The sequence below is a fragment of the Balaenoptera acutorostrata genome, chromosome 3 (assembly GCF_949987535.1).
Source record: "Balaenoptera acutorostrata chromosome 3, mBalAcu1.1, whole genome shotgun sequence".
NCBI classification, from domain to species: domain Eukaryota; kingdom Metazoa; phylum Chordata; class Mammalia; order Artiodactyla; family Balaenopteridae; genus Balaenoptera; species Balaenoptera acutorostrata.
In genome coordinates this window covers 1,961,280-1,974,473 of record NC_080066.1, presented here as the reverse complement: position 1 = coordinate 1,974,473, position 13,194 = coordinate 1,961,280, and the positions used below count along the sequence as shown (strand labels likewise).

Below are 13,194 nucleotides of genomic sequence, written 5' to 3'. Positions count from 1 at the left end.
TTTGGCATTTTAATGACAAACATGAAATGAGGACGTGTATTTCAGTGTCATTTAAATAGGAAAGGAATTGGTGTTTTAATAGAAACAGGAAGCGTTGATCTGTGCTTTGCAGAACTTGGATGAGTGGGACTCCCAGGTGGGGTCTCGGCTGTGGGTCCTCTGCTGCCTGGTCTGCCTTGTGTTCAGTCTGTGCGAAAAGGTGTTCTGAGGCTGCAGGGGCCCCTCGGCCAAAGCTGCCTGGGTCCCCGAGGGTCTGTGCTTCTCCTTCGCTGAAGGGAACACAGCAATGCCAGGCCCTTCTGAGGGGATGAAGTGTGCGGTGAATATGGTGAAGCTTTCTCGAAGTGGATTAGGGAAATGGTACCTAGACAGGTGAGGAGAGTCGGACTGACCCGTCTTCCTTCTCTTTCAGATCTACATGAGCCCGGAGGTGATCCTGTGCAGGGGCCATTCGACCAAAGCAGACATCTATAGCCTGGGGGCCACGCTCATCCACATGCAGACGGGCACCCCGCCCTGGGTGAAGCGCTACCCGCGCTCTGCCTACCCCTCCTACCTGTACATAGTAAGCAGGGGCGGTGGGGCATCCCACCTGCTCAGGAGAGCTGCTCTTTCTCGGATAACACACCTGAGTGGGATGATGGTGAACTGACCCATGAGGGGAAGCTGAAAGTTCCTCCCACGTGGAGCGATGACCCATTCCCGCAAAGAAGGCATCACTGTTTGAGCGGGAACCTACCCCAATGGGCACGGGCAGAAATTATAGCTACGCTGTTATACAAGATGCCGCAGAAGAGCATCAGAGTAGCATAGATCATTGAGCCAAGGAAGTTGTATGTGTTCTTTGAACACGTTCCCAAAAAAAGATGTTAGACTGTAGATCCCCACGGCAGCCTGGAACGTAGCGAAACACGCAGGCCCCCTTTGACCGTGGAGAGGTTGAGAAGTAGACGCTTCCCTGTTACTGCACAGGGACCTTTGGCCACTGCTCTGATGGAAAGCTGTGTATTCAAACCTCGCATGTATCTTTCACTGCCTTCAACCAAAAGATGGGTTTCGCTCGGTTTCCTTAGGAAATGTTACTGAAGGGTATGAACTGTATTTGCTTCGAAACAAAAGACTGCCCAGGTCTTGTAACTAGAATACTTGTCCTGTCGAGGGTATATTTTCATACCACTAATGCTAAGAGAGCTGGTTTGTTCATAGATCCACAAGCAAGCGCCTCCTTTGGAAGACATTGCTGAAGACTGCAGTCCTGGCATGAGAGAGCTGATGGAGGCCGCCCTGGAGAGGAACCCCAATCACCGGCCCAGGGCAGCAGACCTACTAAAACATGACGCCCTGAACCCCCCTAGGGAGGATCAGCCCCGCTGTCAGAGTCTGGACTCTGCCCTCTTTGAGCGGAAGCGGCTGCTGAGCCGAAAGGAGTTGGAGCTTCCTGAGAACATCGCGGGTATGGACACCCTGCGGTGTGCAGTGCCCTTGCTTCCCTTCTTTTTCTGTCTCTGCCCAACTTCTAATAATTAGAGCTCATGAAAGCACTTGGGGAAAAAAATGGAATTAGCGGATGCAAACTGGTATATATAGGATGGATAAACAGCAAGGTCCTACTGTAGAGCACAGGGAACTATAGTCAACATCCTGTGATAAACCAGAATGGAAAGGAATACGAAAAAGAATAGATATGTGTATAACTGAGTCACTTTGCTGTACAGCAGAAATGAACACAACATTGTCAATCAACTAGACTTCAATAAAACTAAAAAAGATTGAAGTGACTTCCTGCATGCCATAAGTTGTTGGAGAAATTTCAGCAAGAATGTTAGCAAAAGCATATACAAAAAAAAAAAAAAAAAAAAATTGACTGGGAATTCCCTGGCGGTCCAGTGGTTAAGACTCTGTGCTTCCACTGCAGGGGGCATGGGTTCTATCCCTGGTCAGGGAACTAAGATCTCACCTGTCGCGGGGCACGGCCAAAAAGAAAAAAATCACAATTAAAAAAAAAAAAAATTGGCTAATTTACCAGCAAAGTCTAACTGGTTTCCAGGCAAATGGAGATAATGCAGTCTCTGAGAATTGCTCTGCCTTGCTTTTCTGCAACAGAGAATAGCATTTGCTTTTAAAAATGGATCAAGCATGACAGTTTTGCTGTTAGCAAAGAGCTGGGTTCTTTTTTTTTTTTTTTTTTTTTTAAATTTTATTTATTTATGGCTGTGTTGGGTCTTCGTTTCTGTGCGAGGGCTTTCTCTAGTTGCGGCAAATGGGGGCCACTCTTCATCGCGGTGCGCGGGCCTCTCATTATCGCAGCCTTTCTTGTTGTGGAGCGCAGGCTCAGTAATTGTGGCTCACGGGCGTAGTTGCTCCGCGGCATGTGGGATCTTCCCAGACCAGGGCTCGAACCCGTGTCCCCTGCATTGGCAGGCAGATTCTCAACCACTGCGCCACCAGGGAAGCCCGAGCTGGGTTCTTTTTAATGCAATTATGGTAAACCACGCCAGCCCTTGTTTGGAAACATCACGGTGCTGATAAAATATTGAGTTTGAAGGCAACTTGTATTTCTGCTCAAAATCTCCGCCAGCTGTGAAGCTTTCCCATTTGGGAAAGACAATACGCATTCCAGGAGCACTGAATATGCACAGAGCGGGGTTTCCATTTTTCTTATGAAAATCTGTGACATTCTAAATCTATTAGGGTCCAAACCCAGATGTCAAGCCTGGAACTCTTGTTTGCATTTCTCGGCTTCTTGTCTGACTTTTCTGCATTTAAAAAGAATCATCTGGGATGTTGGAAGATGGGCCAGGATTTCTAGCTGATTTCTTGTGGTCGTTGACTCTTTTTTGAATTCTTTTGTCTGTGTCGTATCACACAAACTAGCCAATAGTGTTCAACTCTATGGCTCCTTAATAAAACCAGAGTTTGAATGCTGTTCCATTAGGCCCACAGTGTGTTGTTGCTTTTGTGTTTTGCTGAAGGACCAGGCGTTTATCATTGAACATGTCCCCTGGTCATTTATTTTATTTTTTCGATGTTTCCCTTTTCAGATTCTTCGTGCACAGGGAGCACTGAGGAATCGGAGATGCTGAAGAGGCAGCGTTCTCTCTACATAGACCTTGGGGCCCTGGCTGGCTATTTCAACCTTGTCCGGGGTCCACCAACACTAGAATACGGCTGATGGATGGCGGCGTTTGCCCTGAATTAGGACTCAGCGTTTACTGGTCTCTGGGGAGCTGGTTCTGCTGACTCCGCACAGGGGCTCTGTCGAGTGAATTGTGCGTTTATCGGCTGGGCTCCCACGACTCGTGAATGTGACTCCACGTGCCTCCTGTGTGTTGATTTGTGAAGCTGCCCCGGGCGCCATCAGGCTGGAAGGTTCTCATTTCTCAGGTGGTACGTCTGACTCAAAGGAAGCTGAGAGTTCACAGAAAGATCACTTCCGGTGACTGATTCCATTAACTGTGCACTTTGCTCAAAATTTTAAAAAATACCAATCACAGGGATAATATATTAGCCTAAAATTACTATTCTCGGTTCTAATTTAAGGATGGGAAGTTCATTTAACTCAGAATACTTTGTTGTATATTAGTGTGTATTCTAGGATAACTCTTTGAGCCTTTGTCAGTAAATTCCAATATAAATGAAAGCCTTTATATTTGGGGTGACCAGAACAACTTGAATATTGTAGCAATAAGCTGAACTAGTGTCTTAAAAATGGCTAACTGATTAATTAGGAGCCATCTGACAGCGGGCCACTAGAGATGGGTTCTGTTATGTTCCTATGGAAACATTTTGTACTGTACATGCTATGCTTCAAACATTTAAAACGTGATGTTTTGAATGTGGATAAAACTGTGTTAAACCACATAACGTCTGTACATCCCAAAGGATGAGAATGTGACCTTTAAGAAAAATGGAAACATGTATAAATTCTTAATGATGCGACTTTTATAATTCTTATTTCTCTATTTTCTTTAAAGCATTTGTATATTAAGATAGCATACTGTGTATGTTTCATATCAAATGCCTTCATGAATCTTTCTTATTATATATATATATTTAACACTGTAAAGTATGTGAGTATTCCTACTTCAAGTATGTTTTTACATCATGCAAATAAAAATGACACTTTTATCCAACGTGACTGGTCAAAGCAACTGAGTAAATTCAGTGTTTTGCCTGAAGTCTTGTGAAGAGTGTGATTCCCAGCTGGCCCGGGAATGGGTTTTAGGGGTTGGAATGGAAGTTGGAGGAGATCAAGTGTCATGAGGTGGCAAAAAATACCTGAGAGCTTTGCAAGTTGTGTGTGTGCTTGTCGCTGCTGTAGGAGCCACTGTTGTCATCTGGATTGTGTTTTGTCCCTTTGGTACATTGTGATAGGAAAATAATTCTTGGCCGCTGGTTCAGGCTAAGCGTGGTTCTATTTTGCATCTTGTTTTTACATATTTATGCTACCTCTGAATATCTGCTTGCATTCTCCATGCCGATTATTGTCAAGTGAATAACCAACTTGCCTTTGTAGAAGGTAGATCTCAACCACGTCTACCAAACTCTAATCAACACTGTTGAATGGGAGTTTGATCCATCATTCACTGAATGAATAGTATTAAACACTCGTATCCATGTTACGTAAACACGCCCTCCCTGTAATTCTCAACAGCACACCCGTGAAATTGGCATTGTTACCTCTGTTTTTTTTTCAGAGGAAGAAACAAGCAGAGTGAGGTTAGCTCAAGATCACAAAGCAAGGAAAGAGACAGCTGGTATTTGCACCCAGGCCTTTCTGGCTGCCATGCTTATTCTCTTCCTCACATTGTTCTTATGATGGTGATAGACCAACACAAGTGATAGAACGTCCACGGCAGAGAAAGCACAGTGGCCCCAAGATTCAGGTCTCTAAATAAGGACAGAGGTGGATTTACCATGAAGCTAATGTAGCTTCAGCCTCAGGGCTCCTCACTTGCTTGGGCCCCTCCGTGGCCCTGGGCCTACTTTCATACTCTCCCAGGCCAGGCCCAACAAACCTGGATCTGCACCAGTGTACAAGTGTCAAGGGGCACAATTTTGATGATTTTCATAAAAAAAGAGCTCATGTGATTTGAGTTCCAGTTAAATTCCACTTGGGGAAGAACATTCCTTTTAAATGAACTAGAGCTCTCGTGGAAAGATCTGGGGATGTTTGTTTGCCAAGAGGTGATCTGGGGTGGGGTGGCTGGGAAGGTGGTCACGAGGACAGCCAGGGGAGTTCAGGGCTGGGACCTGTGCCCCACGGACTCGCAGAGCTGTCAACCCGGGAAGCCACAAGGTGCAGCGAGCGAGATGGGCCACCCGACAGGGCATCAGCTTAAGAGAAGCGAGGAGGGCCCGGGAGGGTGCTGAGGGAATCCACAGCTCGCCTCCTCCTGAGAAGATGAGCCGTGGGGCTGTCAGGCCGCGCGTAGCGAGGACAGAATGATCACATCCTGAAACCAACACCTGCCCACCGGGGTACTTCCCGCTTCAGGCGCCAAGGCGTCTGATTGTGTGGGTGCGTCGGAATGTGTTACGGAAGATGGATGGGAACTTTCCAGCTAGGGCCTTGGAGATGGTCTTGTCTAACCCTCTCTTAGATGGACTGTATATAGACGTGCTCACTGGAGGTCACACGGGCCACGCCGGAGCCGGGTCTTCTCATGCTCACGACGCCCCTTGTATTTGCCTTGAGGTCTGAAACAGATCATGAAGACTGCCTACCCGGAATGAGCTGGACCTAATGAGGGTTTGCACAGCCTCGGAGAGATGGCTCCCAGCTGGGGGGTCAACCGGTGCATCTACACTCCTGGTGTTGTTTCCACTGGACGTGTGCCGTGTCACGACCCAGTAGGACCTGAAAGCAGTGAAGTGATTTCTATCAGCCCCTGAGTTCCTCCACTGTCTGACAGACCGAAGCCAATCGATCTTGCCTTGATAGCAAATTTCTGTGGTGTAACTCAATACGAAAACAATGTTTTCTAGACGGCCTGGGGGATTTTTTTGTAGGTATGCAATGTGATTGGAAGTAAAGATTGGCCAACCCCTGGGGGCAGCCAGGAAGGAATGCGCTGCCCAGCGGGCGAGCAGTTGAGTTGAAGCCTTAAGGGGACCTTCTCTGGGCAAAGAACTGGGCTGGCCCCTGCAGGGGACACAAGTGGGGGAGGGTCCTAGCCCCCTCGCACATCCAGTCCCTGCTGAAAGGAAGCACATCCCATTTTGGAATTGTTAGAAGATTCTTTGTTTCGGTATATGACTTGCTGTTTCCAAAAATACTTTTTTGGCCAAGCATTTATCTGCAGTTTTCCCTTTTTGCCTGTGAGCTAGATTTTCAAATGTCAGTTTAGTCTCAAATGCACAAGAAAATGATAATCGCAGTAACAGGGTTTCAGAACTTCACTTTGAGCCAGAGAGAGGAGAGATGCAAAGCAGCTGCACACAAAGCACTTTTGTCCCAATCTCACGCATCCTCGTTGGGATTTTTGCTTGGCTCTCTGCGGGGAAGGCGTGCAGGTGACAGTGTCAGAGGGAGGGGGCATCGTGCAATCATGGGTCCTGGAGTAGCAGCTGCTCCCAACTTCTACAGCTGGAGCTGGGCTCATCCCTCCGTAAGGACCACAATTTCTCCCCATTTTACCTATATTTCACCTAGATGTGGGAAGTCTGTTTTGTGTCACTCCGAAATCGAAGTGAGAGACGACCACTGCAAGCGATCACAGGTGAGGACAGAGCGTGTGCTTCATTTATGATCAGTGCTGGGGGAAGTTCTGAGTACTTAACCTTCAGACATCTGTTTCATCAGAAATTAGGGAGATAGAAGTGGTAAAACCTGGCTTATCTGGGTGCCCAGAGCGCCAAAGCTGATTTCATGAGATCCTGTTAATTCTGGTGACCGTATAAGGGAAGTGAACTGGAAATACAAATAGTGAAGAATCAGCTAGAGAGCAGAATCGTCTCTCATTAAAGCCCTCTGTCCACGCAGAGGCTCCCTGAGTTGCCCTGGTAATTGTATCATCCTAGGGATAACGCTGAAAATGAAAAGAGATAGGGAATCACTCTGCAAATGTTCGCTACTCTTATTATTTCCTTTAATAGATTCATGCTAACTTTTCTCTCTTTGAAGCTTCATGTACTTCAGGTCTCTCTTTCCCACGTGGATGTAGAATTCCAGAGAGCAGGAATTGCCTTGCGTTTCATCGGAATATGTCTCCATAGTGGTCCATCGATAAACTGCAATAGACTTGATACTTCTGAGCCTAACTAACATTCTTCCAAGGCATCAGGGGGATGAAAAGGAAGAAGAATATTCTCAGGAACAAGAGAGTTAGTGCACACCAGGGGTGGAGCTGATTTCTAGTTCAACACTGCTTCTCACAAAAGCACGGGTGCCGACTCCAGGCACCGTGAGCCCACGGGCAGTGAGGTTAACGGAGAGGTTACAGGATGACAAGAGTTGGTGCCAACAAGGTCTTTGCCAACTCTGGGGCTCAGCAGAGCCTCCCCGCTCTCTGCCTGGGTAGTTCTTCTGCTTGGAAATTCAGGTCTTGCCAAAGCTTTGCTCCCAATAGAAGAGAAGGCTGGGTGGGGACACGGGGGTCCAGGAAACGCCCTGGACCTCTCACAACTTCTGGGTGTGGATTTATTCGTGAGTGCTCTCCAGGGCCAGTGAGCAAGAAGGTGCCGATTGTTTCTATCTTAATTAAATTACAGAGGAAAGAGAGAAAGCGAACAGGGTAATTAATTCAGATTTCCTCACTGAAACCCGAAGTTCCTTTTGTCGCCTGGCCAGCAGGCAAGAGTGAACAGAAAGATTTGGCAAATACCTTCCTCATTCTCCTCTGCAGCCCCACCCAGCCCCCAGCCCGCTGCCCAGAAGCAGTCGTTGCTCCCAAAGATATTCTGCACATATACACACGTATGTGATCATCCCACACCCTTCCTTGGAAAACAATAACAACAAAATGCATACACGGCAGCATAATGTGTACATAGTTTTACGTCTTGTTTTTTGACAGAATATTTCCCAGCGATGACAGAAGGAAGTGTTTTAATAAGAGCAATCATATTTAACATGTGTCTTGCATTTGTCTTAGACAAAGCCTTTCCCCAGCTGTTTCTGCCAGGAGGCGGGAGGCTCCAGTCTGGCGCCCCTGCTTTTCTTTCCTCTAGAAACGGAGGGCTGGAGCCAGAGGGCCTCTCGGTTTGCTCCCAGCCATTGACATCTTTAAGATTCATTGTACGTTGAACAGGCCAAGTTTACCGAGCCACCGAAGGTCCGAATTGAACTGTTCGCAGGACAGGGATGGGAGCCAAAGCTTCTGACTTCTAACATCAGGATCTTGCCCCCAGACCACACTGGGGCTCTCGAGGGCCTGGGAAATCCCAGAGCAGAAGCAAGACAGCACTTTACACTCCTGTTAGCTTTGGGGTGCGCCGAGTGGATAGGACTGAATGGGACTCATCAAGTTTCCCTTCTGTGGGTACCAAGAGGCTGGATCCTGTCTCCAGCTGAGGTCATGAGATGTGACCTATGAGAACAGGCTCTGGGGGAAAGGATGCAGGAAGGAGAGATTCTGTACATGGGGGCCCATCAAGGTGATATTAAAGGAGAAGAATTGATGGTGTTTGATACAGAAACAAGGTCGTGAGCTTCTCATTAAAGTTAACAATGACAAAATACGTTGCTAGGTGCCCACCCTATGCCCCAGAGCTGTGAAATGCAGTGCGGAGAGACAGTCCTATTCCAGTGAACGAACCCTATGGCATTCAAACTCCTTTTCATGCAAACTGTGTTGTAGTTTTGACGTTGAATCAATTCCTAGTCACCAGTTCTGATGCAGGGGCTGGTTCTCCACACCACCTGCAATTCTCAGGTACCAGCTGGCTGTCCTACAATTCAACACGATTCTGACACATTCTACCCAGGGCTGGCATCAGATCCCAAGGAGAAGCGCTCAGTCCTACAAGACTGTCCCCACCCCCCATTCCAGATGCCAGTCACCAGTCCCAGCTGTTACCTGGGCTTCTCAGGTTCCCACGACCCCCTCCTGGGGTTCGATCAATCTGCTAGAGTGGCTCACTGAAGTCAGAGAATCGTCTTCCTTACTAGATCCCCTGCTTATTACAAGGCATATTAAAGGAATTAATGGCCAGATGAAGAGATCCACAGGGCGAGGTCCTGAACAGAGGAACTTCTGTCCTTGTGGAGTTTGGGACCTCGCCTGGTGGCAACTGGAAAGGTCTGGTTGGAACCTGGAAGCTCTCTGAGCCCCTCCCTTTGAGTTTTAATGGAGGCTTCGTTACCCAGACACGATTGATTGAATCATTGGCCATTGGTGACTGATTCAACCTCCAGCCCCTCTCCCCTCCCTGGAGGTTGGGGGGTGGTACAATCCCAGGGCAGTGAGAGTGAGGGAAGAGGGAGTGAGATGGAAAAGGTTGGGAAACAAGTCAGTGTATTACTGAACGGGCCACAGCTTCAGGAAAAAACACAGCTGTCCTGTCTCATTGATCAAGGTTTGCCCGTGAGTGTTGGCTTCCCTGCACCACAGGGTTCAGTCTCCAGGCACCTTTGAGCAGTTGCTGGGAAACCAGTTTCCATGTGCTCCAGTTTGGCACTTCACTCAAATCCGTAAGTGAGGGAGGAACCAGAGCCGCCTGGGTCCCGTCAGGCCTGGGCGTCAGAGCTGCTCTGGTTCCCACCGGCGAGTGAGCAATGGAGGCCATGTTGGCACGTGGCCCCCTGGTCCCTCCACCTCCCTTGGTGGAGACCTGGCAATAATGTGGCGGCAGCTGTGGCAATGGCAGGGGGCTTGGTTCACCATGAATAAGCAACCAAGGACACAGGAGACTGGTGGGGTCATGTGACTCTGGGGAGGTGTGTGAACGGTGTTCAACACAGAGTTCCAAGGGAAAGAAGGCAGACATTCAAGAGACAGAGAACCTTCTAGAGTATCCTTTTCGAGAGATAAGGCAATCAGAAAAATTGATTCACAGTGGCGCTCTTTCCAGAGATAGCCGCATAGGGGAACGGGGGGGGGGGGGGGGTAATTTGATAGCTCTGGGCTGGCAGTATCAGAACTGCCACCAACTCCAGGCTGGAGGGATGGGGGGTAGAGAGTGATTATTGAACTCAGGACAGTCATGTAGAAGAGGCCACCTCGAAAGGCACAGTGACCTTTGGTCAAGGGACACAGTCAACCCCAGGGCAACCTCACAAAAGGGTTAGAGGATAAGAGCTCCAGTCAGAAGTCAGACAGCAAGAGTCCACTGAGGTAGTTCATGTGGCTACCTAGCCCCCACCCCGCCTCCGTCCGCTGAGCGCTGGGTGGAGGAGTCGGGGGGTGGGCATCTGGAAGCTCTCTGGCACAGGGTCTCAGGGAGCCCCTCATCTAGAATTTTCTCATTCCTGCCATTTTTGTTTTTTCATTAGATGAGAGATGACATAGGTGCTCAAGGTTATAGCACCAAGAGGGACTTTGCAGGGTACGTAGGAGGTGTCTGGGCCAAGAAGATTGCCCCAGGCAGGAAAAGAAACACAAACAAATGCCCAGGGGCAGGGATGAGCAAGGCAAGTTTGTGGAGCCTTGAGGGGTGGTCCTGACCCAACAGAAGCCAGAGGATTGTGGGAAATACTGGTCAGTGGGTGGGGTCATGCTTTGAAGGGCCTTGAAAGCAGGCAGGTCAGTTTCCTCTTGGTGTGGCAGGAAAGAGTTTCTGGGACGAAAGCAGCCCTAAGTAAGACTGGCCCAGGCAGAACAATAAATCCACTTTAGAGAAAAGGGAAATGGGACTCAGGGAGTCTAGCTGGGAGTGAGTACAGAAAAGGAGGATGGAGCCTGGATTTGAATATGGTAGAGGATGGTAGGAGTTTATATTGCTGGGCCTGGAGGTGAAAGAGAGAAACGAGCTGGTGGTAACAGAAGTTTTATTTTTATTTTTTCATTTATTTATTTTTGGCTGTGTCGGGTCTTAGTTGCATGTGGGATCTTTGTTGCCATGTGTGGGCTCTTCATTGTGGCACGTGGGCTCTCTCATTGAGGCGTGCAAGCTCAGTAGTTGCGGTGCACTGGCTTAGTTGCCCCACGGCATGTGGGATCTTAATTCCCCAACCAGGGATGGAATCCACGTCCTCTGCATTGGAAGGCAGATTCTTAACCACTGGACCTACAGGGAAGTCCCAGTAATGTAAGTTTTAAACCCTGGGGGACTGACGAGATGGAGATGAGTCTGACAGAGAGAGGAAGGCGAGATGCCTGGGCTTCCAAGGTAGGGTGGGGCTGCGTTGATGACAGCTTGGGTTGAGACATGTTGGGATTGAGAAAACCCACCACTTAATCATCTCTTCTCATCCTGACATGTGCAACCCAGGATATTATCTCTGAAAGGATAGACCAAAGATGTGATGCTGAAAACTCGGCCTCTGTGCACTGGTGCTGAACTGAATCTTGGAGACAGAGTTTTGGATGAAGTAGAAATAGCCATAGCCTTATTGCTTTGCTGGGCAAAGGGGGCCAGAGTGGGCTCGTGTCCTCCAAAAACTGTGTGTCCCAACATGGGAGGATTTGGTGAGGAGTTTTATAACAATGGTTCAAGGGCGGAGTTGCTGATAAGATTAGGGTGTGTGCAGTGCCTGTACTCCTTTAATCTGGCCTCAGGTGGTCTCTTGAAGAGCTTCTCTGGTTCTCGAGGCTATCAAACTGTGACCTTCTCTCTGGAATGAAGAATGTCAACATCTTCCATTTATTGGGGGTTTTAGTTCTGCAGAAGAGCTCAAAGATACTGTTATGCATATCCCTTGAGGCAGAACCAGGATCCCGCCCCAAGGCTGCCCTATTGTTTCTTGGCTGACCCTCCCTTATCTCTGCATCCCCACCCTTCCCTGATTAGCAACTGTTTGAATCTGCCCTTCGGAACTCAGGGAAGGTCATGGAGGCCGGAGTCTATCCCCTACAAACAAGAAATGGGGGACAGAAAGGCTTCCATACACAGGAGCCCCACAGGGTCCTACTTGGTTTCAGATGGGGCAGTGGGAGCTGTCCTCCAGAGTTCAGGGGATGGCGGGGCATTGTCTACAGAGAACTCACAAACTATAATGAAATCAACACAAGCTGATGTGCTTTTGATTACTACTATGTCCTGATCGGTGATAAAATGCTCCTTCCTGAAAAAAAATCTCTTGATCTAAATTCTAAACAATTGCTGTGGTGACTGTTGACTTTTCAATACATGTGTAAGCTAAAAGTTAGCACATTTTAATTACTTATCCTTTTTTTGTTTTTAAAAAAATTAGTCGTTTTTAAAATTGTGGTAAACTATGCTACATAAAATATACAACTTCCCATTTTAACCACTTTGAAGTGTACAGTTAAGTGGCACTAAGCACATTCACCTTGTTATGCAACCATCACCACCACCCATCCACAGAACCCTTTTCATCTTGCAAAACTGAAACTCTGTCCCCATTAAACACTAACTTCCTGTCCCCCTCCTCCCAGCCCCTGGTGACCACCCTTCTACTTTCTGTCTCTGAATTGACTGCTCTAAGTACCTCATAAGAGTGGAGTCATTACTTATTTAATAAACTTATGGTGCTGACTTAGGGAGCTAATTACAAAGTTATCCCCACAGAGAACTCAGCTCCATATATTTGTTTCAAGAGTAAGTTTCCAATGTGACATAACTGTGGACCGTCACTCAGTCATGGTTGGTGTCTACAGCCCCTTGGTCTTTCGCATCCCCATGCTTAAACCGATTCAAAATAAACGATGACTGATAGCCCAGTGGTTTTAGAGAAGAAGTAACAGATTTGAGTCACTTCAATTCTGCCATTCTATGTGACCACTTGGAGTTCCTATTTGTCTTTAAAATTTGAAATAGTAAAAAAGAGCTAACCGTGAGGTACAATATTTTTGTTTTGTAAGTGTAAAATTTGGTTCACATGTGAAATATTTTAAATTTGAAAAACATCATTAAAATTATTTTTTCTTTTTAAATTACTGATTGTTGGTTTTAAAACTAAAAAATGGACCAAGAAAATAAAACTTTTTTTTTAGTGGCCAATACCAGTTGCATATGACTTGACGAGTAAGCTCATCAAGAAGGAAAATGAGTCTCTCACAACAAAGATGGTCCCTACTCTACTGTTTAAAAGAAAGGAAAAAGGGCCTCCCTGGTGGCGCAGTGGTTGAG

At 47.4% G+C, this 13,194-nt stretch overlaps 1 protein-coding gene across 5 annotated transcripts in view; it reads left to right on the top strand.

Annotated features, from left to right (window-relative positions):
- MAP3K8 (mitogen-activated protein kinase kinase kinase 8) overlaps positions 1 to 4,133 on the top strand; it is a 28,590-nt gene extending 24,457 nt beyond the window's left edge. For all 5 annotated transcript variants that reach the window (XM_007188427.3, XM_057542027.1, XM_007188424.2 and 2 more), the window contains exons 6-8: positions 413 to 565; positions 1,207 to 1,453; positions 3,042 to 4,133. In XM_007188427.3, the coding sequence (XP_007188489.1) occupies positions 413 to 565; positions 1,207 to 1,453; positions 3,042 to 3,172 (531 nt within the window). In that variant the 3' untranslated portion in view covers positions 3,173 to 4,133. The remainder of the gene's footprint in view (positions 1 to 412; positions 566 to 1,206; positions 1,454 to 3,041) is intronic.
- The last annotated feature ends 9,061 nt before the right edge of the window (positions 4,134 to 13,194 follow it).